Source organism: Lagopus leucura, unplaced genomic scaffold (genome assembly GCF_019238085.1).
Source record: "Lagopus leucura isolate 7727_CA_CO unplaced genomic scaffold, USGS_WTPT01 Super-Scaffold_100009, whole genome shotgun sequence".
Classification (NCBI taxonomy): domain Eukaryota; kingdom Metazoa; phylum Chordata; class Aves; order Galliformes; family Phasianidae; genus Lagopus; species Lagopus leucura.
In genome coordinates, this window is record NW_024962266.1 from 19,933,278 (window position 1) to 19,961,096 (window position 27,819).

The 27,819-nt window shown below is 48.3% G+C and overlaps 1 protein-coding gene across 5 annotated transcripts in view; it reads left to right on the forward strand.

Annotated features, from left to right (window-relative positions):
* The window catches only part of RNF220 (ring finger protein 220), a 159,921-nt gene extending 135,813 nt beyond the window's left edge, over positions 1-24,108 (forward strand). For all 5 annotated transcript variants that reach the window (XM_042873202.1, XM_042873204.1, XM_042873203.1 and 2 more), the window contains 5 exons: positions 852-907; positions 2,594-2,672; positions 16,247-16,355; positions 17,552-17,626; positions 23,933-24,108. In XM_042873202.1, coding sequence (XP_042729136.1) covers positions 852-907; positions 2,594-2,672; positions 16,247-16,355; positions 17,552-17,626; positions 23,933-24,004 — 391 coding nt within the window. In that variant the 3' untranslated portion in view covers positions 24,005-24,108. The remainder of the gene's footprint in view (positions 1-851; positions 908-2,593; positions 2,673-16,246; positions 16,356-17,551; positions 17,627-23,932) is intronic.
* The last annotated feature ends 3,711 nt before the right edge of the window (positions 24,109-27,819 follow it).

Consider the following 27,819-nt stretch of genomic DNA (forward strand, 5'->3'; position numbering starts at 1 on the left):
AACAAGATATCAGTGTCCCTTATTAGTGGCTGTGGACATTTAACACTTAAGTGAGACCACTGAGGATGTGAGATGTGGAAACCCAGTTCCTTCATGTGACTTGCGCCTAAGATGTTTTGTTGTTTGTATGAAGTCTTTCCACATCTCTCTGTAAAGCAGAAGGGATAATGTTGCTTGTGAAAGCACTTTGAAATTTGGGCAACTTTCTGTAGGAATGCAGTAAATTAGGTAAATTAGCTGATGCCCTGAAGCATAAGCCTATGTTACCTTTTGAGCACAGCTGTCACAGCTCATAGAGCTGAAATGTTATACAGCCACAAGTATACAGGCTCCTGGGAAGATCCCTTTCTCTTACTGCCTCTGTTACTGGCTTGCAAATGAATGGATGGGGCCAGGAGCGGTCTGCACTTCAATGCTGTCATTCTTCAAATGGGAAAATGAGAAGGATGGGGCTTGTGATGGCATACAGTTAGTTCTAAAGCAAGAAGCTATTGCAGCATGGAGGATTTCTGTTCACTGGTAGGGTTTTCATCTTTGAAGCTGGGTATTCGAGAACGAGCTTTAGGTCACAGGTGCTATTTGATTCCCAAGCCTTCAGTAAGCATCACAACCCTCGTGTGATTCAGCAGAGGTCTCAGCTAGAAGAGCAGGTTGGGAGTTCACTGGTAGAGATGCGGGCTAACACAAAAACACCTCCTGCAGCAAGCCAGCAGCTCACATTTGATGCTTAGACTGATAGTTAGAAGTGTTGGGAGAGATGTATTTGGATTGGTGGGTGGAAGCACTGGCTTTTCCCAAGCAGCAAAATCTTCCACATTCAACCTTTAACATTCTGCCCTTCTCTCTTTTAGTGGTGGCACACCCAGTACTCGAATAACGCCGGAGTTTTCTAAATGGGCCAGCGATGGTGAGTGTTAAGCATGTCAATAATTCATCTGTTAGCTACAGGAGGGCAGATAGGTATTCCGTCCAATTACCAGTAATTAGGGAAATGCTAGGTACAGGTGCTCTTGCGCAGTACCAGCAGATGTGTGTGCAATCTATTATGTTATCTTTTTTAATTTATAGCACAGTGAACTGTAGCCAGTGAATTTGGGGAAGTTCCCAAAATGGAACTGTAAGTGATATGGTGATAGAGACAGTCTATTGGATTGACTTGCTGTCTTGTCGCTAAAAGACAAACTGCTATATCACAGAGGGAGCCATCAGAGCTTGACTGTAATGTTGTTGTTCAGCTGTTAGGAGTTTAAACTATATAGGCACCTGTTGCTTTTTTTTTTTCCCCTCAGCTGCTTATCATCTTCACATCTTTAAAGGGGTATGCTGGAGGTTCTGGGATCTGTGCTACCTTGTGACTTGTTGCAGAGACTCCAGAGCAAGCGAGTGAATGTGAAATTTTAATTCACATTATTAGTAATTCAAATTATTTGGAAGCTCATATGATTAATTGAGGGGTGGAGGGTTAAACCTATTCAGCTGTTGCTTTGTTTTATTTAATGCCAGCAGCACTGGAAGTGTAAGCAGCAACCCAGTGGAAATATGAGAATAATAAAACCTGGCGCTTTCCAGCTGTAGATGCCAAATCCATTTCCAGAGCTGGGCAGTGCTATTCTAGCTCCCTTAGGAAGGGAGCTGAAGCTCAGTGACCTGAAGAGACTTGTCCCAATGATTCTGTTTCCTGTTCTGTTACAGCAGTGCTTTGGGCTTTTGATTCCCAGCTTTTAACGTACCTACAAGACATAAGAGACTGTCAGTGGAAGAGGGGGTTGGGTTGGAGCAGTTTTGCCAAGGGCATGATGATTAAATGAAGAACATAAGATATCTATCGCAGGCATTTGCTTCTGTGGGGTAGGCAATCACATCTGTTTTCTTTGATGTAGGCTCACTCGCTTGTAGGTGTGTTCAGCTTCAGTAACTGCAGCCACAGCAGTGATGAGGAAGCAGCTCTGATGGTGCTTGCTATGAGCTCTGTTTTCTTCATACCTTTTACATGAGGCAGTGGTGCTGAACCTGCAGCCCAGGGACTGGCCCCAGGATGGTTCATCTGGCTTGTTTCTGACTGCTAGCTTTCCTGGAGGCTCACACTCCTCCTGTGCTGGGAGGAGCCATGGGACTGCTGGTTGAGAAGAGAGCCACAAGCAGACTGTTCTGTCATACTACTTACTGGCATATATTTTTCTTCCTGTCTGTGCCTGAAGGGTCTTGGAAAAAGGGGGAAGTTGAGAGCAGAGTCTGGGCTGGATAAGTTTGCTCTGTAGTCACCTTTCTGGAAGTACTTTTTGGTGCAACAGCTGCGTCAAACCTTTCTGAATTAAATCCTGGGTTGAACAGCTGGCACATCTGCAAGGGTAGTCAGTTTGTAGTGAAAAGAGGGTACATATTGTACTTTCAGCCTAACTTGTGGAACTGTGCTATGCAGGGAGAGGGCCTCCCTGCCAGGCAGGGGTATGTGGTATTGGTCTCCTCTCTTGAAAAATTGACGTGAAAATGTCTCACCGGAGTCCTCTGCTTCTGAAACTGTAACTTAGACTACTTCATCTCAGTGGTAAAATGTCCTGTTCTGTTAATAATTTGTCTGTTCTTCCCTCAACAGAAATGCCCTCAACGAGTAATGGTGAAAGCAGTAAACAGGAAACCATGCAGAAGACCTGTAAGAACAGTGACATTGAAAAGTGAGTGTAAAGTGGATAGCTTTTATTTCTTGTTGGTTTAAGAACTATGGAGTCCACTGACTCTCATCTATCTCTGTTTTTGAGGACAGTCCATTGTCTCTGTTCTGTCTTTTCTAATGTACTTGCATGTACCACCCTCCATCTTTCCAACAAGGGGGATCCCAGCAGTCCCATAACTTGGCAGGAGATTCACTGAGAGAATTAAGATCCAGATTATATCTCTGTATGGTTACTAACAAAAATATTTCTCAGTTTCTATGTTTATTCTATGTTTACCAACCCTTCCAGTTGAATCAGAAATTTGACTCTCAGTGTTTGACTGTTCGATAATGCAGGTGCCCCAGTCATCTCCTTTCCTTTCCCTCTCTGCTGGCTGGATATCCTCCAGCATAGGAGAGAAAAAAAAAAATGCTTTTTTTCTGCACTTTGTGGTTGAGTAACAGCCTCCCTCCTCAGCTTACTCCCACAAGCTCAGGAGGTGTCCTGCTTAGGCATCATTTGGCAGTCCAAGCATACAAGTGCAGGCTATCCACTGTTGCCATGGGCTGTTAATTATGGGATTTTTTGAGTTGGTAATTGCCTGAAATAAAACGTTGTCCCAGGATCAAGTGAGAGGCAAAGCAGCTTGATTTAAATGGAAGACATGAGAAAAAGCAGGTTTTAAGAAGGGAATATTTACACTTTGGGCTAGATGTATTGGTAATTTAGGATGGGGAAAACCTGATGTTGAAATGAAGACTTTAAAGAAAGTTATTCTTTAATGTAGTTAATTAACTTCTTGCCCCGGTCCTGATGCAGAAGCTTGTGTCACTTGCACATTGTGGGGTGTCTCATAGTTCAGGCAGCCTGGCAAAGCTTTTGTTCACCATCAGGAGTTATAGCTGAGGAAATTCCCTGCTGCAGAGGAAGCTTTAACACTGCTTTGCAGTCTCGGCACTTTTTGCAAGACAATTTTTTGGCATATACCAAACATGGGCTGTGTGCCGTTTGATACTTGGTGAGCGGACTTTGGCCAAAGACCGCAGAGCAGGAGAGCTCACAGGTCAGTACTGAAACAGCGTTGCCCTTAGCACAAGCTTGGCTATTGTACATGTTCTGGTGGCCAGGACTCAAGAATACACGCATCCCATTTGCCCTGATCTGTCAGCCTCTGTCTCAGATACTGCTCCAGGCCTCCTGCCTGTCAGACTAGCAGCCCTCCACCCTCCCAGATCTACTTCTATTGAAAATCTTTAAACTGCAGGAGCTGAAAGGATTTGACATTTTCCAGAACACTTGAGCTCAAGTGATAAAATTGACATAGCTTTAATAATCTGATCAAAGAGGCTTTAGCTAGCACCTTTTGAAGGATCCCAGAATCCTTTCCAAACAACACGTGTGCCAGCTCTGCTGTGAAGTGGAGGGGTGAGTGAGTGTGTGTGTCTTTGCATGCACGTGTGTGTGCGTGTGTATATATGCACACAATGCCTTGTTCCACAATAGCCTTGTCCTGCTGAAGCTTCAATGCTGCAGAAGGTGCGAAAGGTCAGCAAAACCCAATAGAAATTACAGGAAGGACCTCTGTGTCTTGCTGAGTCTTTCCAATAATGCTGATTTTTAAAGAAGCAAGGAGGGCTTTTTATTTAAGGCCCTTTATTTCACTGAGGTTCAGAAGGCAAGATGGTGTTTCAGGTGGAGAATTTCCTAACTGCTGTTTTTTTGTTGTTGTTTTGTTGGGTTTTTGGTTTTTTTGCTCCTTTCCTTTGAGATTTGTGTGTGATAAATAGTTTCTGTCCTGCCATTTAAGAAGTCTGAATGCTCTGTGTGCTTGTCTATGTAGAGGGGTTCTGTTAAATTAATTGATAACAGGGATCAGAGCTAGAAGCCTGCAGAAGGGGGGGAAGGGTTTTATACTGTCTGTCTGATTCCCACTCCACTGCTGAGCCATGATATATGACGACCCAACCCAACAGGCTAAATTGATTCATCTCTAGTTCCTGTTTCTTAATCTGGACCTAAATTGGTTTCATTTTTCTTGTATTGGGTGGCACTTGCAGGAAGTTTTCGGCAGCATCGCTTTACACTGTTGCTTGTAACTTTAATTTTTGCTTTTAGACCTGCACATTGCTGATAGGCATGGTAAGCACTGTGTAGCATCTGATGAGCATTTTTCAAAGCATTGGGAAGCACATGACCACCTGTCTCAGCCATGCCCTCCGTTCAGGCAGTTGGCAAATAGAATTAGCAGTGATCTGCATATCGATCCTTCCTTCTTACGGGTGATGTTCCTTCCCCCTCCCCTCTGCCAAAAATACATCTAGGTGAGGAGAGCCGTGTTTCTCTGATAGGTCAGCACTGAGAACTGGAGCTCATCAGTGTGAGCTCTGAACTGTGAGTGGCAGCCATGTGCTGGGCACTCTCCTTCCCAGCACTGCAGGCCCACATAACCTCATCTCTGTGCCGATGGAAGGCGTCTGGGCAGCACCACTGGGTGCTTTGTGCCGAAGGCTCCTGGGAGCAGGCAGGCCTTGTGGGCCCTCAGCAGATGGGCCGAGGTCAGCTGGCACGAGATGCAGCTCCGGTCAGCAAAGCGGTCCCTAATTGCCCAAAAGCCCACCCCACATCTCTGCAACAGACACAGAAGTGCTTTTCCCCACAGAAGTCTTCCTCCTCCTCCGCCCTGGAGCTGCCCGCAGCGGCCTGGCGCCATTTTGAGGCCGAGGTTCCCTGGGGTTAAAAGCCAGCATCTTAATTCAGAGTGCCAATGTTCAATTTTGCTTTCTGCCACCAGACTAGATTGCAGGCCAGCGAGAGAGTCTGGGTTAGTGGCCCACTGGGTCACCTCCCATTTGTTTTCCTCAATTTTGTGTTGTCATAAATTCATTCCAGCCCGTTGTGGTTGATCAGTTTATCTCCGCCGGGGCAGGGAGCGCTGCGAGCATGATGTATGGCACGGAGCATTGTAGCCAGCCTCTCCATGAATCACTCCAGCTGGTTGGTGTCAGCCCCAAAGCAAACAGGCCCCGGCCGCTGAGCGTTGACTACGATGAGCTCAGTATGGGAAGAGACATGACGTATGAATGTTTATTTAATAATTCTCTAATATTTCCAGCGGAGTGTGGCTGTGCCTTCTGGGGGGAGGGAGGGAGGTTGAAGAGGGAAACTCTAATCTGTTGGGGTGGGTCATAAATCAGGAAGACAACATCATTAATCAGGGATGGGACCGAACTGGAAGGAGGTGGGACTGGAGCTGCCATCCTCAGTGGGAAGGGGCTGTGCTCTTTTTTTTTTTTTAAATCTTGTTTCTGATCCCACTTGGCCCCAGCAGTGCTGCCCACGTAATAGCAAGCCTGGACACACGGCTGTTGAAGTGAGTACGCTACCTCCATCATAAACCTTGCGATGCAAGCCTGCCAAGCATTAAATCCCTTTATAATTATCTTCTTTATATAACACTTCATGCTCATCATGCTTCATTGGATGAGATGCTCGTTGGGTTAAAAAGAGGGTCTGGGAGACAAAAAGCAATTGTATTCTATTTTTCTGGTCTCCTCTTTCTTCCCCTTCCCCCTCACTTCACCTCTTTCCAGAGCAGCTGTTCAGAAAGCATTGGCTCTAATGTTGGCTGCTGCAGGAGCATGGGGGAGAGAATTAGTTAAAATTAAAGTGTAGGGTGGATTCCACGTGCAAAGAGCAGTAGGTGAGACAGCAGCGTCCGGGTCTCAAGGCCTCTGCTCCTGGGGAGACAGGTTGAGACTGGAGCCTCTGCTCCAGCGTGCAGCCAGAGGATTAGCTCAGGCCTCAGAGGCAAGGAGCCACGCTTAAGCCACTGTGTCACAGGGAAGCAGAAGCTGTTGTGCATTTGCACTGGAGGATAAGCACTCCCCAGCCCTTCTCTGTAATGTCACACCATTAATAGGCTTTGGTGGTAGACAAGAAAATCCTGTAGCAAGGATAAATTTGTTTAGAATTACCTCAAGCCATTAATGACCTAGCCCTTTGTGCTCAGGGGGGAGCGTGGGGCTGAGGATCGGCAGCAGGAGGCTCCAGGCTGAGACCAGCCCACACAGACTGGAGATGAGGTTTGGGAGGCATGGGGTTGTTGAAGCTGGGCTGAGTGCTGCCTGCGTCTCAGGGCTCTTGTCCAGATCTGTTATTTATTTTTTAAGCTTTAGTTCTTCCTGTCAGTAATTTAATAGAATGTAATATGTGCTGGTGGTCAGAGTTGGAAAGGTGCATGGGCAGATGTTGGGCTTTTTTTATGAAGTGAGACATTCACATTACTTCATCCCCTCGATTGGGTGTTCAGGCTCTGGTGGTGAACAGAGTGCTGGGTTTTCTGCTCCCTCCTTTAACTGTTTGGTAGAAACTAGATGTGCCAGTGATGATCTCAGATGTGATTACCACTGTGCCAGCTGAAATTCTGTCAGTGTCATGGTTCTTCTCGGGCTAGCAGTTAATGAACCAGATCAGCCTCCCAGTTAGCTAGTGACAGGATGAAAGGGAATGGCCTTAAATTGCACCGGCGGAGATTCAGGTTGGACATTAGGAAAAGCTTCTCTGAAAAGAGTGTTCAGGCACTGGCACAGGCTGTCCAGGGAGGTGTCAGAATCACCGTCGCTGAAGGTGTTAACGAAACGTGGGGATGTGGCACTGAGATGTGGTTTAGTGGGTGATATTGGTTGCAGGTGGACAGTTGGATTGGATGATCTTTGAGGTCTTTTCCAACCTTAATGATTCTGTGATTCTGCAAAGCTCAGCAAGGCAGGCTAACAGGAAGAGTTCGGTTCTGGTGTGACAGTGCTATCCGTTCTACAGTTGTATCCAGAGATAGGGTCTAATACTCATGCTTTGGAGACAGTTCTTGCAGACACGTTGGACATCTTCCTGCAGTGGAAGAGGTGCTTTTGTCTGTAATGTTTTAGAGCTGAAGCCAGAGTGGCTCTTGTGGCAGTAGCATCCTCATCCCACCGTGAGCTCAAACCCCAGGAAGGAATTTTCTTCCTATCTTGCGGGTGCAGTTGAGGCATCTTGCCTTTCATGTTTCTTTGCCCTCCTCCTTCTTTTCTTTTTTTTCTTTTCTTTTTTTCTTAGTTTCAGAAATGCTGTTAACTTTAATTTGTGGAGTTGCTTCCTGGGAGTGAAAAATCGATGGGGGGCTATCGCAGTGTGAAATTTGACTGTCACTATTGAGCTATAGAGTTAGCAAGATGTCTCAGAAGGTAAAAAATAAATCGTGGCCCAGCAAGTGCTCAGCTGTGCTATTTCAAAGGGGATATGAGGCTGATGGTCCGTTAGAGGGTACTTCAGTTAGATGGATGATGATTCCCTGTGAAATATTGGAGTTATTCCATAGGTAAGAGAAACTTTAGCTTATAAAACACAACCAGCTGCCTTCTAGCAGACGGATTCTGCCCTGAGATGTGTGAGCAGCTTGTCAGAGAGAGGACTCATCCCTAAAATTAGCCTGTCGTGTTTAACGGTGTCTCTGATGGAGCATTTTAGATCCTACTGTGTCCCTTCTGAAAATACTTTGAGGATGTGACTGTTTATTCACATCCCTTACCTACGCTGTAAGAATTAACAGTCAGGGACTGGGTTTTCATGTTCTTTTTTTAGGAAATGCTTGCATGGTGCTCAAGAGAAAAGTAAGAATTATTTTTAATGTAGGCTGTGTTCTTTGTTTGGATGGGAATGTTCCCTTGAAGAGCAGAAGAGGGGCCATGTTGTGCCCCTTCCACTGCCAGTTTGCTGTCTCTCCTGTGCATCTGTTGGAGGGCAGCCCTGGCTGCACAGCTTCTCTGTGTGCTGGCATTAATAGGGCTACTGCTTTCTTTGGCACTTACTGGCTATTACAGCAGGACTCAGTAAGTGTTTGTGCTCTGCCAGCTGCTGTGTGACAACAGGATGATTGGGATTATGGTTCTTGGTAGTTTATGCATTTCTTAGGCTATAGTTAGTAAATATAAATATGAAGTAGTACCAAAAAAAAAAAAAAAAAAACCAAACCTGTTTGTATTACTTCCCAGCTAAACCGTGTCTGGGACACTGTAGAGTGTGTAATTATTTATCTTACACTTGCGTGCACATTTCTGATACAACAGAGGGGAGCTCACTGCTGCAGGAAGCAGTTTTAAGCTGTATTTAGTTTAGGTTGGTGAAGATCTCCCCAGAAAATGTAATTGGTGTTATACAAGCAATGTAATACCAAGTAATGTGATTAACATTTAAAAACCATGTTGATTTTTGCCTTCACTTCAGCGTTGATGCTTGTCTTTCCCCACTGCCCACCACTGTGGTTACTTCATCTTATTTTACCCATTTGCTTCTCCTTCTTTGTTTCTGATAGTTTCTATCCCTCCAAAGCTCTGTTTCCCACTCAGTTGTGTAAGTGTTCCTGCCCTTCCCTTGGACAGCCAGCTCATGACCTGTCCTTCATCTCCACTGCTGATTTCCTTTTCCAGCTCCGGGACCACAGTTGGTTATGTGATACTAAAGTGCAATGGCCTCTTGTTGCTTTTTGAAGGCGCATTTACCTTAAATGATGCTAATTCTGATCCTTTCTTTCCCCGTGAAAGGAAACGGTTGCGGTGTAAAAGTTCTAGGCCAGGCAGCACAAGTTGTAGGAAGTTGTCTGGAGGATGTGTTATCACACTGCCCTTGTGCACCTCCAATCAGTGCTCATGAATGGGGTTCTGGAAAGCGTATCACCTCGGCAGTAAAGCCCTTAAAAGGCTGCAGATGAATCCAAATGGTGCTGTAGTAGCATAGATATTTCCTGTTTATTTTGGCCATTTGGAGGCAGTCCATGGGAGTAGAAGGCATTTTGTTGTGCACAGGCTCGGCTTAGGAGTCTGCTATTCCCCTTCCACTTCAGGGATATTTTACATTTTTAATGCCCTGATTATCCAGCCAAAGCTACCAATAATCCCAGACTACCCCCAGACCGCAGTTGGATGCTGGGTTACAGCAGACCTAAGTCCTTCAGTAGAGAAATAGGCCTGCCTAGCTGTATGTGGAGCTTGGTTGTAATCCAGGCTTGTTTGCTTGTGGATCAAGCAGTCTCGGTAGGCTGGAACCTGCAACCCGTGTTCTTCGTTGGGGAGCAGAGCTGCACTTCCCATCTTCACCACCTGCCTTCCCTGGCCCTGATTTGTATTGAGACGGCACAGTGAACCTTCACAGGTCTATTAGGAATGCACTTCTGATCCACCAGGATGAGGGATGCGTTTGAAAAGTGAGTTGGCATGTCACTGTACAGGATGTGCAGTAATTTATATTTAGGAATTTTGCTCAGAGAATTGTTTTCTAATTCAGCCAGTGCTGCCCCAGTAAAACCTGCAGCAGAATGCTCGTTGGTAGCGTGGCTTTCTCCTTTATCGCCAAAGCTGCTCCAGTAAAGCGATGGGATTGCATTTATTTCCTCTTTGAAACAGGGGACATCGTCTCTAAATCGAGATCAGAATGACCCATGCATTCTTTCTCCCAGCTTTCATGTCGAACCATAATTGCTCAAATGGCACAGTTAAAATTTTGGCGCAAGCTCAGTCTTTCACTCGCTGCCTTTTTAAATCAGTCCCAGCGGCCGGCAGATACCGTATAGCCCTACAAATGCATCTAAACACACTGACTCCGAGGCTCCTTCCATTCTGAATGATCAGCGGTGCCATCTGTCTCTGTTTTGATTGGGGCTGGGCACATGTGTCCTGCGAAACCTGGGCCAAAAAGAGAGAGAAAGAGCCAGCCCTGAATTTACTTCCTGCTTCTGTAGAGGCATTGTTGGGCTCTGCGTTGTAGAGGCGGAGGAGATGGGAAAGCATAATGAATTCTTCTGTCGTTAAATTCTTTGGGGAACCTTTACCCAAGTCCCAGCTAAATGCAGCTTAAAATGCAGCGGTAAGCTCCCCTCAGTGGTATTGCGGCGGTGCGTGCAAGTGTAAGAGAAATAATTCTTCTGTGGGGAAAGAAGAGACAACATTGTTGGTTTGCATCGAGATGAAATTAGTCAGAATCAAACTCTGAACTTGGCAAGCAGCTGCCGGCATTAACAAGTTGTGCAGGCAAGTATAAAATAGAGGCACGGCTGGCGGAGGGGGCTCAGCACCGTGTGTGTGCGCGCGCCCTTGCATGCACCCCGCTCCAAATTCACTACTTAGAACACGGAAATTAGAATGGGGAACATTGCATTATTCATAACTTGGCAACCAGAAGCCAGGGCGCTTTGCCAAAATAAACTATTCTCTATAATTACAGGTGAAGCAACATTCTTTAATATCTTACAATACAAAAACATACATTAATCAAGGAAAGAGGGCTTTTTTTTTTTTTTCCTAGAGGACAATAAATTAGCATCCTTGCCAATTTCCTCAATACACGTGACAATGTTTTACAGGATTATAAGTCAGCCTTTTTAAAGGAGGTTAGTCTGAAAACAAATAAACCCGATAAATGAGATTTTTAGCTAAATGAAGGGGAAGCCAGCTCCTAAAGTGTTGATGTCTTGCCAGCTGATTTGCTTTTAGTGCTGGCATTCTCATGGACAGAGGGTCTAAACTTTGCTTGGTATGATTTGACACGGCCCTACTGACAGCAGCCTTGCTGTGCAGTTTGCTGCTGTGAGGAATCTGGCACTGTGGCTGTGTATCCCCCAGCAGAACTCACACACATCTGCCCCGATGAACCCCCCCATCATTTTAGCAATAGCACGTGCTGCAGGTAGTGCTTGCTAACTTGAAAGGGAGGATGGGTTCTTTCACCAAAGTGGAGACGAAAAGCATCCTTGTCCTGGATGGTAGGTAGTGATTGTGCACTGGTGCTTTGGAGATCATTTGGTTTGAGCAGTCTCAGACATGAGTGCAGACTGGGAGAACTCACTGAGAGCAGCTCTGTGGGTAAGACTTTTGGAATCCTCGTGGACAAAAAGGTGGACAGGCACTGGTACAGCTGCCCTGAGAGCTGTGGGTGTCCCATCGTTGGAGATGCACAAGGTCAGGTTGGATGGGGCCCTGGGCAGCCTGATCTGGTGGGGGGCAACCAGCCTGCAGCAGAGGGTTGGAGCTGGGTGGGCTTTGAGGTTCCTTCCAGGCCAACTGAATTCTGTGATTTTATCGGATCTTAGAATTCTGTGCCCACACGGTGAGTTGTGCATATTAGCCTTTCTCTTCTGCAATGAAGTAGTGATTATGATAACCATCATCTGGAGGCGTGGTTGGATATGGCCAGAAGCAATTTCTTTGCTCCTGAAATCTCACTTTAGCTTTACACTGCCTTCAAAGCATCAACCAGTCTGTTTCTAATATTTATGATATGTAAGCTGGTAGCAGCCTGACCTCTGCCCCTGCTGCAGGGAAATGGCAGGTATGCTCTGCCAGGATCAGGTTCTCCACCTTGGACAAGGGGAAATAAGGTCTTTGTTTAAAAATAAAGCCATTGCTGCCAGGTTTGTTACTGCCACTCTGTGTTTACAGACATACAGAAACAAAAATAAAGGTGTGAGCACAAGGGAGAAAGGTCAGAATAGCAAGTGTCAGAAGAGGCCCATGAAGTCTTATTGGTGGTGCGTTTAATCGGTGCTAAGCATTTTTTTTTACAGGGGACACACAAATAGTGGAACTGTAAAAAATACATGGAATGCTGTGTACAGTGTGACCGTTTATGAAGAAATTAATGTTTATATCCATCAGAGGGAAACCAAAGGGGGATGTTTAACGGAGGCTCCTCAGCAGCGGGGTGCTGCAAATGAGACCTGGTAAGGGTGGATGGGGTTATTCACATGGGCAGATAGACAGGGTTCTAGATGCAGTGATGTATTTCTTGTTTGTCTGTTTGTATGATGGAAAGGAAACAGAGGTGAATAGCTGCTGCTGGTGTCTGGTATGAAGCTTTTGCTCTTGGGCCCCTTCCAGTCAAACAGTTTTTTCAGCAGCCCTTAATATCCATCTGGGAAGGGTTAACCGAAGCCAATCACTTTGACATCGGTATCTTTTTGTTTCCTTTTTGGTCCAGTATTTTGTTGATGATAAAGCACAGACTTAGTCAATTGAGAGATTCCAGAGCTGCAGAATCAGAGATAATTTAATTAACGGAATTGCTTGTGATTGCCCACTGGGACAGCGGGTAGGAATTGCTCGATTTAATTTGGAGAAACAAAGATCACATGCATGCTAATGTTTGACAAATAACCAGTGTTTGGGTTAAAGTTTTTTGCAAAGGGGAGGCAACCTGTTCCCAGGGGAGATTTCCCAGCAGGTGCTTGCTGAGTACCAGATCAAAGGTACAGATAGGTCCTTTTTCTCTTACATGGCACTTTTGTGCCCTTCTCCTGGCCTTTTATGTGAACAAAAGCAAGGATTTGCTCAACGAAAGTAAGTTTGTTCTTTTTTTTTTTTCTGTACTGACAAGAGGAAGAACATGCTTTGAACAGTAGAAAAACATGTATTGGGCGTGAAGACTGGAAAGTGCTGGTCTTCCCAGTCTCCCAGTAGACTTGCTCCGTGATACCCAGCATGCCCAGCTGTGACTGCCAAGTTTTGGGAGTCCATAGGGAAGTGCAGGACCAAGCTTCTTCTCTGAAGAGCCCTTCCTTCACGTTTCTGTTCTGGTGTAAATGTTTGTGCTGAGGCTCCCATATTTGTGGTGGAGGTAGGTGTAGCTTCCCAATAAGAATGGGATATGCCTTCTTGAGTTGTCCTCTGCCATGGAGGAGATGATGAGGCTGCTCTGCTCCCTCCTTCCTGGTTGGAGAAGCAGCAGCCCAGGGCTGGATGCATAAGCTCCTTGCAGCAGTTGTGCTCAGCGTCTCTGTCCTGAGGCTGGTGAATGACGTTATCCAAACATGTGAAATCAGAGCATTGAGGCACAGAATTGCTAAAATGGTTCTCCCACATCCAGACATGAGGTCAAGGCAAAGCAAGGAGCATGGCTCTGGAGCCAAATTCCTTCTTCATTGCCATTCCTTCAGCCTCCCTTGGCATGGTGGCTTGTGGAGTTCGCTGCACTCTGGCCTTTCTAAGCCCTTAAAAACGCAGCACAAGCTGCTCCCAGCTGTCTCCAAGCAAACTCGCATGAGGTGTGCATGCAAGAGGGAAGCATCAGGGAATTCCTGAGATTGCTGCTGCAGGAAGAGTAGCTCTGAAGTGATACTTATCTTTAGGATACAAGCAGCAGGTTGACGGTAAAATGTCACTAAATGGAATGGTATGTGTCCCAAGTGTGCTGGCCACCACGGGAGCCAGACACATGGGAAGTGACTCTCGTCTTTATTCCATCCCTGGAGGTAGTTCCAGTTTCCTTTATTTACTAATGTTCTCCCTATTTCCCTTGACCTCATTTCCTCTGGCTTTTCGGAAGCAGCCATGCAATTATCGCTTGCTTTGGGTTGACCCTTGGCCCCCATGTCCCTTGTTGCTGCTGCTCCAGGAGGCTTTCCTGAAAGCTCAAGTGCAAAATACTCGCTCGTGGCCAAAAACCTCTCTCTTGGGAGCTGGGAGCTGTGCTTTGGGCAGAGGATTTGTCCTGAGAGCACACTTAGCAACAAGAACATGGAGTTTAAAGTCTGTTACAGCCGAGCTTTGATCAGCGCTGGGAGATACTGCTGTGGCTGAAGCTCCCTCTTACCAATGCACCCCAGTCTTGTTAATAAATGTATATTTAACAATGTCTGGAGCGTATGAAGTGATAATAACTAAATCAATACCTCCCACATTGATTGTCCAGGATCCCTACAGCGTGACGCACGCAGCAGTGCGGTAATTTTCCAGCTAACTAGCACCCTGATCTACAGCCCTCCTATTGATTGGCCATTGTATCAGGCAGCCTCTGAGCATTATTTCTTATACCTCTATTCAGCCTCCTTTTCTGATTCATTCATTTATTAGTGGACAGGTGCGATTATCTCAGAGTCTTTCCAAAATTGGCTGATGGGGGTCAGCCATTTAGGCCTCTATAAACAAGCCATTTTGTATCTCCTCTAGTTGCTGCAGTGGCAAATTCTTCCCTTTCAAGCTTTGACCATTATTGGGCTAGGTCTGGAGATGAATTGGCTTTTGCTCGGATCTGCTCAAGGATTCCTTTTTTCCCTCTCCTTACTGAGTCACTTGCTCTTCAAAGGAGAAAGGACAGTTCCATGGATGGTAGGGAATTTAGCAAGGGTTGAGGTTCCTGCTTGCTCTCCACTTTGGGCAGGAACCTTGCTTGCTGCCTTCTAAGTTCCAGTAGCCTCACGCATGCAGGAAGAGAGAAACAGATTCCAGAAAGTCAAATTCAGCTGCAGCCTTCATCTAGCATCAGCTTTTTGACAGGGTAGGCTGGAAGGGAAATGATTTTCTCATCCCACAGTAATCTTTAAGTTATAAATAAATAATCCTATTCCTCCCTCAGACAAAACTAACAGCTTTCTACACTTTCTTTGAAAATTCTGACAACTCTCCCCCGAGGGTGAGAACCCAAACTGGGATATGATAATAATTTATACCAACAAGCGGGAGCAAGTGGATGTTTCACAGCAGGGAGCTCTGTTTCCTACTAAAGCTCTTTCATTTTGCTCCAAAGAATATTTGTTGATACCAAGACTTGAACGCACGGTGTCCCTGTCTCCACGTGGTTGCCATCCACCAGGCTACGGTGGGCCCTGTGTTTCTTTGCCTTTTTTCCAGTTTATGAATTTCTGCTATTTTTTAGTAACTCATTTGTGACGAATCTCCTTCTGATTAAAGAGAGCGAGAGCCTTAATGTCAGTGCAATACTCCGCAAACCTTTCCTGGGGAATGCTGGAGGGCCCATGCCTGTGTCTGCACTGTGCAGAAATCTGATTTTGCAGCATGCTGGAGTGACACATCCTTGTCTGTAATGCTCCCTGCATCTCATTTGCTAAGCATTACTGCCTGCCCTTGCTTTTAGGTTGGCAAGTTCTTTTTTTCACCAGCCTTGCAGAGCCATGAAAATACACTTGCCTGCCCTCAGCACAGTGCCTCTGTGACAAAAGAGATAATGCTGCCCATCAAAAATGACCCTAGAAAATGGGAAAGCAGTGGTTGTAAAGCTGCTTTTATAGCCTCCCTGTTGGCACAACGTCTGTTGCTTTTGGTTTTCTCCTTTTCAGTATTAGAAACCAACAAGCTAGAGCAGCACTGTGTGGATCCTCTGTAATGCAGATCTTGTGTTTCACAAGTCTGATGGTCAGCAGCGGCCTCCGTTCTTTAAGGAGAAGAGCAGCTCCTGTTGCCCATGCAAAGTTAGCTCACCAGCTTGAAGGAGCGCCCAGAGCCTTGTCCTGTGTGTTTGGTCCCATGGAATCGCTCACAGGAGACAGAAAACAACTAACAAAATCTATTATTTAAGTGTTCACGTCTTGCAGAAACTTGCCTTCTATGCAGTTGGCAGCACTAGTCCTGTTGTGCTGCCGTGGTGTGTTTGGAACTGCTTAGTAGCAGACCTCCAAGAATTCACACTGGGTTTTTCAAAGACTCTTTTTCAATGCACGTTTGAATCTTGCTCACTTTTTCCTCTGTTGCTCGCCTGTTGTGAGATCCTTTTCCCCCTGAACTCTTAACAGTTTTGTGTGCTCAGTGATGCTCACTCTCCATCATCTTTTGCAGAATTACAGAAGACTCTGCAGTGACAACATTTGAAGCACTAAAGGCTCGTGTCCGTGAGTTAGAAAGGCAGCTTTCCCGTGGGGACCGCTATAAATGTCTCATTTGCATGGTGAGTAGCACTCCACTTGTGGTAATGAATCAGAAATGCCCTGGTGTCTTTCCCTTATCTTTGCTAAGGAGGAAAGTTTTTTTCCTTTCTCCTTTTTCTGGGGAGGGGAGAAGTCAGCCTCATCCCTGTACGCTATGAAGAATCTCTTTCCTTTTGAGTGTAAGTGCCTGGTTGTTTTAGAAATTGGACTTTCTGTGTCCATTACATTGCTCCACTGACTTTTACAGCCAAGAAAACCCCCACTTTGGGAAGCTTTCAGGCTCCCCAGAGAGAATTCCCAGATACGAGTGTTCTCTTCTCTTTCTATACATAAAAGGGTACATTCCATGATCTGAGACCCACCCTGCGATTTGAGAACAAGAATGTTGCCTGTTTAAAAGTTGTCCTGCTTCCTCTGTGGTGATGCTGTAGCCTCCGTAAAGAAAGGCAGCAGCTCCCTCTGATGGTCTGAGCTTGCAAAGCGTTTCATCTCCTTGTTAGGTCTTCGTTCTGCTGATGGCAGGAGAAAAATCTGCTTGGTGGAGGGCTCCCTCTGCAACTTGAGCTTGATGCATGGCGCTGTCTCTCCCACCTGTGACTTGTGGGTATGGGGGTAGCAGTTCCCCTGCCTTGTCCCGTGAAAGGCACAAGAGTTCACTGCTGATTTTCAGGGGCTTATTAGCAATCATGGAAAGCACTTGAGCGCTCTGCTGAAGCAGCAGCGGCGTTACTGGGATGTAGTTAAGCTGTTGCTGCAGGGTAGAGAGTTGTGATGAGGGTTAATCTTACCCTGTTGCTGTTTTTTATATGATCTGGTGACCCTTCTGATGAGAATAACAGCAGGTGGCCACGGCAACTTCAGATGCTCTTGCGATAACTGTGCTGAGCCAGGTCACCACTTGAGTGGATTACGGGCTTCCAGCAGGTCTGAGAAGCCAGAGACTTTCTACCTCTGCTGTACAAACATTGCTATCTCTGCTCAGTTCTTAAGTGGAAAGTCAGCAGAAGTTTGTTAACACGAGACCCTCTTAATTCTGCTTTGTTTTTCCTTTGCCTCACGCCTCATGGTAGATCAAGATCAGACCTCTCTTGCTTGGCTAATGGATCATCTGTAGTCTGATGCCATCCCTACAAAGAACAGTGTTGCAATGGGATTGGGAATGAAGAATCAATAGATTCCTGCTGTGGAAATAACCTATTTGCTTCTTCTCATTCAGGACTCCTACACAATGCCCCTGACTTCCATTCAGTGCTGGCATGTGCACTGTGAAGAATGCTGGCTGCGGACTCTGGTGAGGCTCTTAGCTACTTTCTCATTGACTAACAGACTTCTCCCTCTCTTTTGGGATACTTTATTTTAAATCACCATGGGGAAAGATGCTTTTTGCTTTATTTTAAACAACCTAAGTGCTGTGCATGCAGGCTTTAATGTCTTTGCCACTTAACACCTCACTCTAGCTTTGATTTCGGTGAGCTTTGTTTGAGTCATCGTTACCAAAGCACAATCCTGCTCACTGCTTGCTCTTCTGCTGCTGTGAGGGCAGCCTTGCCTTCCAGCAGTGCCCTGTGTGGCATCCATGCAAAGGGAAAGCTGTGGGAACGGAGGCCAAATCCACTGAGATGCAAGGAATGCGTAGCTTCTGGGAAACCTAATATTCACCTGAAACAAAGCAAATCGTCTTCAGGATAGACAATAGAGACAGAGGCTTTTATGAATATGAATCAGTGGGTTTTGGATTATTTGAAACAGCGCTGTGCAGTTTCCAAGCTTACACCGTTCTGTTTGGAAGATCGGGGATTACCTTGAACACTGAGCAGGTGACCCAGTGCAGTGGTGATTTATACATGTGCTGAAGGACATCAGGTTGAAATTTAAGGTGTTATTAAATATGGTGTTTTCCTTTCCTTTGTTAAAACTGGGGGCTTTATAATCAGCTTTTCATTTCCCCTGTGCAGCTGATTTTCAGGCTTTCATTTCACTCAGTCAGTTGTGCTTTCTAGTTCTCTTGTTAGCAAGACGATAAGGCGTTGGGCTGCAACGAATGTAAGGGAATGCCACTCCTAAAAAGTGTTCCTGTAAGGCATTACAAAATCTACTTTATAGAACATGTTGTGTTCTTGGAACTACGATTAAGCCAATCTTGCTCCTTTAAATCCTGCCTTTTAAAAATCTTGTCCAAGAAAAGTTACCAGGATGGTGAAGTGCCTGTGGGCTTCAGTACTAATAGCAACTCAATAACTTGGCTATCCCTTGGGCTGTATTTTATAGCTCTTCAGCTACACCCCGTCACTACTTAGATTATACAAGCTTTTGTAAACATTTTAGCAGCATGTTATAAAAGACACATATGTGGCCACGTAGCTGTGAGGTGTTTGGATGAATGTGCGCTCTGCCACCTTTGCTAAGTGAGGACTAATCTTGTTCCTCTGCAGTGCTTCAAGCAGAGGATAAAACACTAATTTCTTTTTACTCGAGTCTCTGCCGTCTCTTCTTTCCAGCAGCTGTAAGTGATGTTTTAAATCTGTCACGCCAATTTCAGATTGTTCTTAGGCTCAGCAACTTCAGTCAGGTCCCTTTCTTTCATGGTCATAAGAACTGGAAAACCTCACTCCAGGTGCTGAGGGGTTGGCGTGTCTGGGTACCTGTGGGGAGCACACGGCTCTTCTGCCGACCAGGCGGGATGGGAGCAGGACAGCAGGACAGCAGGACAGCAGGACAGCACATTAGGGCTTGGCACTTGCATAGGGGAAGCAATTAATAAGTGGCTACTCATGTGTTCCCCAGCCTCTCCCTGCAGCCCCCAATTTATTACACCAGGCCTTTTCACAAGGCGTGCTTGCGCTCTTTCCCGTCTCAAAAAAAATCTCCCAGCCTGTGTTCGCATGTTTCTAATGTAACCATTAAAATGTAGCCCGAAGACAGCAATAAAAACCCTGGAACGCCTTGGTGCTTTTGTGTCTTGATCAAAGTCAATGTGTGTAATCTCGTTAAGACTGCCCTCCTTCCCCCCTCCTTTTTTATGAATTTAATGGCATGCAGCAGCTGGGCTCAGTGTTTAATGCTCACCAACCTGCATTGTTCTAATTAAGGTATCTCCTTTTATTTCGGGCACAAAAGAGACTCTTGTTTTTTTTAACAAGCGAGGAGCTGTGGGATAGTGTGTGTAATAATCGCCACTGTTACCTTTCCCTGGGAATAAAGCTGGCTCCCCAGCAGGGCAGGAGGGGGATCGGAGGGAGCCTGCGCGTGTAGCACACATGGAAAGGCTTGGCAGGGGGAGAGGGGCAGCATTTTTCTTCTGTTGTGCAATAAACAATTCGTTGGAGTTCATGGGAGCTGGGCCTTGTGGGTCGTGCAGGGCTTCCAACACTCTGGAAAGCAGCCATCCCTGCTGCTGCATCCTTCATGTGCCTCTGTTCTGTGCACTGACAAATCTGGTACTGAGTTAGAGTGTGAGTGGGCTTGCATGAGAGAGGAGAGTGATGTGTTGAGTGTGGCCTTGGAAATGGAGGCTCCACGTGCCTGGGAGCACTTGTTAACCTGAGTGAGATGTTGAGGATGGGATAAAATCTGATGCTGACGTTTGTCACGGAGCAAGGGAGAGAAAAGTGATTTTCAGAGTTTGGGGTTTTGGTATTTTCTAGGATGCAGTACTGGAAGAATCTGAGCATCTCTGGTATCCTCAGGTTGCTGTCATGTCTGAGGGCACCGGTGAGGATTAGGTCTGTAGAGCACTTAGGCTCCCTGAAAACAGTTCTTGGACTTCAAGTTCTTGACGTCCAGTTGCAGATTGTTACTGTTCTCTCTCTGGTGGAGGCAGGGAGGCGTTTGTAAACACTGCACATGGCTGCTGGGCCCCTCAGCTCAGGTACTGGAGCTCAGTGCACCAGACTGACTCCAAGTCCTGGCCATGAAGCATCCACCAGAGCTGGTTCCTTCTTTCCATCCTGTCGCTCTGGGTTTGCTGCAGAGCAGAAAGGGGCCCTGAAGATGAGTTAGGGGAACAGAGATGGTGGTGCTGGTCAAGTCAGCCAGCGCATCAGTACCAGTGGACGTTTGCAGACAGCTCTCCTCTCGTGTGGCCTTTGAGGAAGTGAGGTCTGTATATCCACCCAGCATCCGGAGTAGAGGAGTAAGGAGTTTGCTCTCCTTCCTGAGGGCTGTGGTGTGGAGCACACAGGCGTGGGGTGTGCCATGCATACCACGTGCACTGAGCAGCTGGCCACAACACTCTGGTTGTGGCTTGGTCCGTGCTGGTCCTTGCTTGCTGGTTGTCTGTGGCACCTGACATCGTGGTGTACATTCATGTACAGCACTAAGTGCAGACAGAGGGCTAATGATAGCATCAGGTTGCACAGAAACTGGGATTTGAGTCTTGCGTGAGCTCGCTGCCATCCCTTGTGGGAGCTGGGTGCCTGCTCTCAGCTGGCTGTTGGACTGCTTCCACGTGTGTGGCATGAATCTCCCTTTGGAAGATGTTTGGCTGCCCCTTCTCTATCCTTTCCCATTAGCTGAGAGGCCCCCTGCAGCTACTCTGGGGTGAGTCTGTTTTCTTTCTCCCGGGATGAATGCTCTGACAGGAGAGATGGGTGATCTGCTGCACTGCTTTTCTGGGGAGGTTTGGAGCCGCTGTCTGTGGTGGTTTGGGAGAGCAAGTTTGATGTGTGTCTGTCAAAAGTAATTCAGGTTGAGGTGATCTTCCCAGGGGAATGGATTCTTGAGTTCTTGAAGGCCCTCGGAGCTGCCCTTCTGTCATCTCCCAAACTCTGGTATCCTTCCTTAGGAAATAAATGGAATTAAGAGTGAAGTCGGGCTGCTGTTGTCCAAGCTCAGAGCTGTTGTGGGTGTGACGTGCAGGGCTGAAGGGGGAGGTTAATTGGAGCAGGTGCACTTGGCTGAGTTTCCTTCTGGCCTGCAGAGCCAGAGCCAGCATTTCCCTTGTGCACCCGCTGGTCCCAGGCTCGTACTTCCCTGTCTCAGGCTTATTCGAAAATGACGACTGCGAGAGCAGGAAAAAATCGCTTTTAGAAAGCCTTCTTCATCACAGAGCGTGCTTTCAGGGGATCCATCAATAGGTGCGCATTCTGTGCAGTTGACACGTTTATGTCTTTGCTAGATGACACCGCTGCGTTCTGAGCCTTTCAGCTTTTTCCAGGCTGTAACGCTGCGCGTCCCACGCAGGCTTGGAGCGTTTGTCTAAGAAACGGTGCAGATAAAGAGTGGGCCTTCAGGGCCTTACGGGGCCTTCCTGAGCCGGCAGCTGCATGGAGGGCGCTGTGCTCCGTCCTCTGTGGTGCCCAGGCTGCTGTGGGGCTGCCCGCTTTCTTACCATGTATTTCAGGTTTGGCCTTCAGCGCCCTGCGGCAGCGAGCTCCGTGCTGTGGGGAGGCTCTGTGGGAAAGGGCGCTGTGCCGTTGGCTGTAGCCCTGCACCTGCAGGTGTGTGAGAGGCAGAGGGCCTTCGCTGGATACGCCACCCCAGGGCTCAGCTGCCCTCCTGGCAGAAGCTGGCTCTTGGCTCCCATCAGCTCCGTTTCTCCTTCCTATAAAGCATGGAGCTTTGAGCCCAGGCTTAATGGTGGCACTGCGTAGGCGAGCTGGCTGTGCACTTCTTTCTTCTCTGTGCCTCTTGGCGTATTCTGTTTGCAAACAGCCCCACAGGACAGCGGGAGGTGCCTGAGCCCTTCCCTTTCGGTGTTGTTCCCTTGGTCAATTCACAGCAGACATCACGCAATTATTATTTCTTTTATTTTAAAGAGCAACTTTAAGGCAGAATCCTCCAATCCTTCCTGGCACCGCGTGAGCCCTGACGACTTCTCAACATCTCAGCTCTCGTTAATGTATTTTTCAAACTGCTACCCCAAGTGATTAGCCCGTATTGTGGATCAATTACTTGCCAAATTTTAATTAAGAAAGGAGGAGAAAAAATAAACTCCTTCCCCGTTCCAACCCCTTTGCTTTGCTCTGTAACAGCCCCGGAGCAAACTTCTTGCAGCAGAGCTTTATAAACCCCTCCAAAGTGGGCTTTATAATGGAAAAGCTGAGGTGGCCTTTGCTGCAGCACACGCAGCTATAACACATCAAGGCTTTTCCATGAAGCGATGATGAAAGGAGCAGAAGGACCTGGAAAAAAAAAAGAAAAAAAAAAAAAGACCGAAAGAAATGGCCGACAGGTGGGACTTATTATTGCACAGTGTTTTCATTTCAAGGGAAAAGTTTAGTAACCCCAGCTGGCAGGTGAGCAGTGGGGGGGCACACTCATTTTCATTGTGCCTGTGTGGGTGTGTGTACAAGTTGCTGGGCCTCTCTGCAAGACGGAGGAGCTGAAATGCTGGTGGCAGGGAGTGTTGTGCACTGATATCAGAAGTCAGGTGTAAGGAATGGGGTTCTAAATGATTTCAGTCTAAAAAGGAGTAATCAGGACTCAGTTGTGAATTTAACACACTGCTATGGGGAGAGGATGATAGCTTTGTCTATAAGAAAAGGGGTTCCTCCTGGGTACAAAGTCAGTGTTTTTGCTCAAGCTGTTGAATGCCAGAGAGTTCCAGAGAGACCCAGGGACTGGGCCTCAGGTGTCCTGGAAGAGCCCTCCCTGCGTGCAGGTAAAAAGCATCCACTGCTCTGTGGTCAGGTCAGGTATTGCAGAGTAACCAAACTGGGTCCATCTGTGTGTTGCTGGGTCCTGCCTTCTGGTGTGGTTGAAAACGTGGCTCTGAAAGCCCACCTGCAGCTCTCACATGGGGAGAGTGGAACCCCAAAGCCATCAGCATGTAGTGCAGACGGGGCTGAGGTCCTGGGGTCAGGCAGGATAAGTCCACCCATCTTCTCTTTCCCTGGGGCATGAAGGAATTGCAGATGTGACCTTGCTTTGCTGCTGAAGAGGGACCTGGACAGGGCATCTTTCCTTTCACAATGTCCCATGTTGAGCTGATTCAGCCTGCACAAGGGAGGCTACCTGGGGCACAGGGATCACATAATCCTCCTCCAGATTCCAATCCTCCTCCAGATCCCAGAACGGAGCAGCGTGGCCCTGTGCAGCATGAGGGGGCATGGGGCAGTGCTCAGCCCTGCAAGTCAGGGCAGCCCCATTTCCTGCGCTGCTGGTGCTGGAGATGGGCACAGCCCCACAGCAGCTCGCTCTGTCATTTTTCCCACCAGCTGGCTGTCACATCTGCCAATCTGAGGCTGACCCCGATTCTTGTTAACACCCCATTGCTGTCAGGCTCGGTGACAGGCAGCACACCCGCTGCTGGTTCATGTTGTGTACTGCTTGTATCAGCCTCCCGCTGCCTGGCCCCGCTTGGAGGTCACTGCTCGCAGCTCACCGGGGCATAGCAGGCCCAGCCTCTGCCCCCCTGTGTGCACAACATGGGGGGAGCAGGGCAGGGATTCCTTGGGGCCCGCAGCCCCACCTGAACCACTTTGGTCACCCGACAGCTGTGCTGCTGGTCTGTGTTCAGCCCGGCTGGGGGGTCAGGGGGTGGCCGTGCCGCCCCTGCTCTGCTGCGTGAGGCTGAAGGTGAGGTGGTGGGTTGGTTGGTTGGTGCTGTTCCCGCAGTGCATCACGCTCATGCTGTCGTCCCATCTGCTGCCCGCAGGGTGCCAAGAAGCTGTGCCCCCAGTGCAACACCATCACATCCCCCGGAGACCTTCGGCGCATCTACTTATGAAGGACGCAGCAGGAGGGCGGCTCTCGGCTCAGCTCAGCGCACCCACGGGGAGAGGAACGACCAGGAAAAAAGGAAAGAGAAAAACAAACAAACAAACAAAAAGACGTTTTAAAAACGTAAGGAAACAAAACCAGAGACTCCAGACACGGACTCGAGGACGCGGGAGCAGCGAGAGCCCCGGCTCCCACCTGCAGAGCCCCTCTGCAGCGGGCGAAGCCGACCCCGTTGTTGTGCAACCCCTTTTTTACAGCAGTGTTCCCCACCCGCCGCGGCTCGGAGCCCTCCTCCTTCAGACTGTGTTGTGACCACTCTGCCCCCAGGACGCTGGGGAAGGGACCCTTGGCAGCAATGTTAAATAACCTGTAACTCGTGTCCTTCGTTCGGTTTTCGTTGGGTTGGTTTTTTGATTTGGTTCTGTTCCGTTTGGGTTTGGTTGGTTTGGTTTTTTTTATTGGTTTATTTTTTTATTTTTGTGGTGTTCTAGTGATTAAAAAAAAAAAAAAAAGGTTTAAAGGAAAGAAAAAAAAAAACCCACACCCAGGCAGAAATGAAGCACATGTAATATAGATTATATATGTTTACAATGTTGTGTATAAATGGGATAGACTCAAACATTGCATACTAATAAGTTTCCCTTTTGTTTTTCTTTTTTGGGTTGTATTTTTTTTAAAGAAGAAGAAAGAAAAAAAAATGAGCAGAGAACATTAAACCCATATTTTTCTTGGTTCAGCAAAGTTTTGGCATTAAAGTCATTAGTTTAAAAAAAGTATATATATACATATATATAATATAAATGGTTTAATGTTCTGTGGTGTATATTTCCTCATTCAGATATGAAGTTAACAGCTTTTAGTAATGGCTGTAGCATTGCCCATAACTTACAGAACTTATGGGGAGTAGAGGAGGTGGATTTTTGTCATTAGTTGTAGCTAATGGGGCTATTTATAATAGAATCGTTATCCCCGGAACCACGCGGCTCTCAGCTCCCCCCAGGGGGCCGGGCAGGGCGGGGGCCCAGCAGGGCAGCCCCATAGAGCTCTGCCCCAGGCTCTGCTGCACCCCTTCCTCCCCCCTGGGCGCAGGGTTGGCTGGGCTTGGCTTTGCTCTCCTCCCTTCCAGGTCACGTTTTCTGGCTGGAGCTGCTCCACGTGCTGTGGGGCAGGGCTGTGCCAGCCTGAGGTCGCGGGTCGCACAGCCCCAGCTTCTTCCACGCCGTCCCTCATGTTCATCCCCATCGCCCGTACCCTCAGCCGTAACCAAAGCTGCCATCTGGCCTCTTCTGTTCCTTTTCATTTTCAGGACCCAAGAAGCAGCTGTTGATCCGTTTCCTGTGAATGCGTGCTCCCTGCCTCCGCTCTCCTCTCACCGTGGGGTCTGCTGGGGGCTGAGCTCCCCACGGGGGATGCTGCTCTCCCCGTACCTGAGGCATCACTCCGGGCACAGCCCTGCGTGGGCAGCACAGCCATGCACTCTTGGTTCTGGGCATGAAGCATCTTGGCTGTGGCTGGTAAAGGGGAGCTGGGACCCCATGGGGTCACTGGAAGATGAAGCACGCCTTGGGCACAGCATGTCCTGTGGGGGCACAGCATGTCCTCAGGGACCCTTTGCCACCTGCATGCCATGAGCCTGGTGCTTTTTTGCAGAGCTGTTTTCCTCAATGCCTCTTGCAGTGCTTTCAGAAGGATCCCACTGCATCCCCCCAAACCAGGATCTGTGTTCTTTAAGCATCCAGCTCACGGTGTCTGGCTTTCTGTGCTCTCAGCAGCCTTTGCCATGGAGGATTTGCAGCCTTCCCTGCTAGGAAGGGTGATGGGGGGGACCTGCTTTTTCAGGGGGCACCAAGGGTTGGGAGATTCCAACAGAGAAAACAGCTGAGGGCCCAGCTGGGATCACGACCCAGTTGGGGTGCAGTGGGCTGGAGGGCAGATTCCTCCCTCCCCGCCCTTCCTTGGAGCCAGGGTTCCTGGTGGGTGTTGCGGACCAGCGCTGTGTACCGATGTGTAAAACCATACGTAACCCATCCTTGTTCCTTCATTTGGGTTCTTTTCCGTTTGTTTTGGTTCTTTTTGGTTTTATGTTTTTATTGTAAAGCCATCCCCTGTTTTCAAGGGGGGAGGGGTAAGGGGAGGGGAGAACAAGGGGGAGGCACCACCTCTCCTGTAACGATTTTAATCCATTTAAAAAGAAGAAGGAAAATAAAAAAAGGAAAAAAAAAAATAGTAAATAAAAGCCCGGAGTTACCTATCTCTGCCCAAAGAACCCAGTTGCACAAAGCGATATTGCGGTGTGTCGATGATTGTGTGTCGGTGTATATTATACAAAGAGGTACTTGTCACTCCCGTTTGTAAACTACATTTGACATTAATTAAACACGTATAAATCTTTGGGGCGTGCCGCCCTGCTCTCTCTGTCTCTCCTTTCGGGGACTGGGGGGGGTGTTGGGGTGGCATCTACCTGCAGTGCTGCATCGCCGCCCCAGCACGGCTGGGACCCCCAGCAGAGGACACATCCCGGGGGGCCTCCCCCTGTGGGCATCCACATCCTTGGGAGCTCTGCTGGGAGGCCCAACAGATCCTTAGTGCCGCATTTGGGGTCACGGTATGGGGTTACCGCAGCAGCTGGGGGTGCAGGGGGGGCTGGCGCCGGTGCTGTCGGTGTACAAACATCGCGCAGACGGATCGATGGCTGCGTCCCGCGGGACGGGATCCCCAAGGCCGAAGTGGGGGGAGAGGGGAGGGGCGTTCTGGTGTTCTCCCATCTGCTCCGGCCCAGAGGGCGCAGTGAGGGCTGGGAGTGCCCCTACACACCCCAGCCCACCGCCAGCCCTCCGCCCTCACCGATATTGTATTTGAAATCTCTCTGGGAAGCGGAGGGCGGTGATGTATCGGAGGTGTTATTGAGAAAATGCAAATGCGTAATAGCGGGCGGCGGGGGCCTCGTCCATCACCCTTCTGGGGGATCCATATCTAATTAACGGTAATGAATGAGGGAGCCCACCTAATGACAGCCCGCCGCTTTGTGATGGAAATGAGGCAATCCCATTAGGCAAAACACTTAATTAAACAAACCGCTCGGAGCGCGGCACGGGGCAGGGCCGGCCCTCGGGGTACCGCACGTGGGGACCCCCCGCGGGGCTCTCCTTCCCCAGCGCGGTTCCCGGCGGGACGCGCGTCCTCCGCTCCTGCTCCACCGGCACCGCAGCAGGCAGGGCTCGAGGTTAATTCCTTATCAATAGCCCATCGGCAGCTCATCCATCACCGGGAGGGCGGGGCCGGGAGGATCGCGGGGCGCCGCTCCCCGCACGCCGCACCGAGAGCCGCTGCTGCCCCCTGGCGGTCCGCGCTCCGCCGCCGGCCTTGGCCACGAGAGCAGACAGCGTGTTTGCCGTCCCGGGAAGGCAGCCCTCAGACCCCTCAGGCAGCTCTCACGTATCCCACACACCCTCTAAAGCCGCACGTTTCAACTCCGGGGCCCCTTCCTGCCCATCTCGGGGCAGGGATTCAGAGCTGGCCGCGATGAGCGCACGGTGCTGACACGGGGTAACCTCTCACCCTGCAGCAGTTCTCTGCCTTTATCCTCCTTCGCTCCCCCCAGTAAACAGCCAAAGCCAACCGTGGCTGAAGGGCAGTGCAAGGAGCTGCATTTGTGCTTTGTACCACCAGTACACGGGCAGCAAAGACTGATCATCCAAAGAGAACATTACGGGAAAAACACTGGATTTCACGGTCAGCTGTGGGCTAGCTCCCACAGGAAGTGAGTTAAGGAACACCCAGTACCAACCACAGCTCCAAAAGACAGTTTCATTTTCCTCTGTG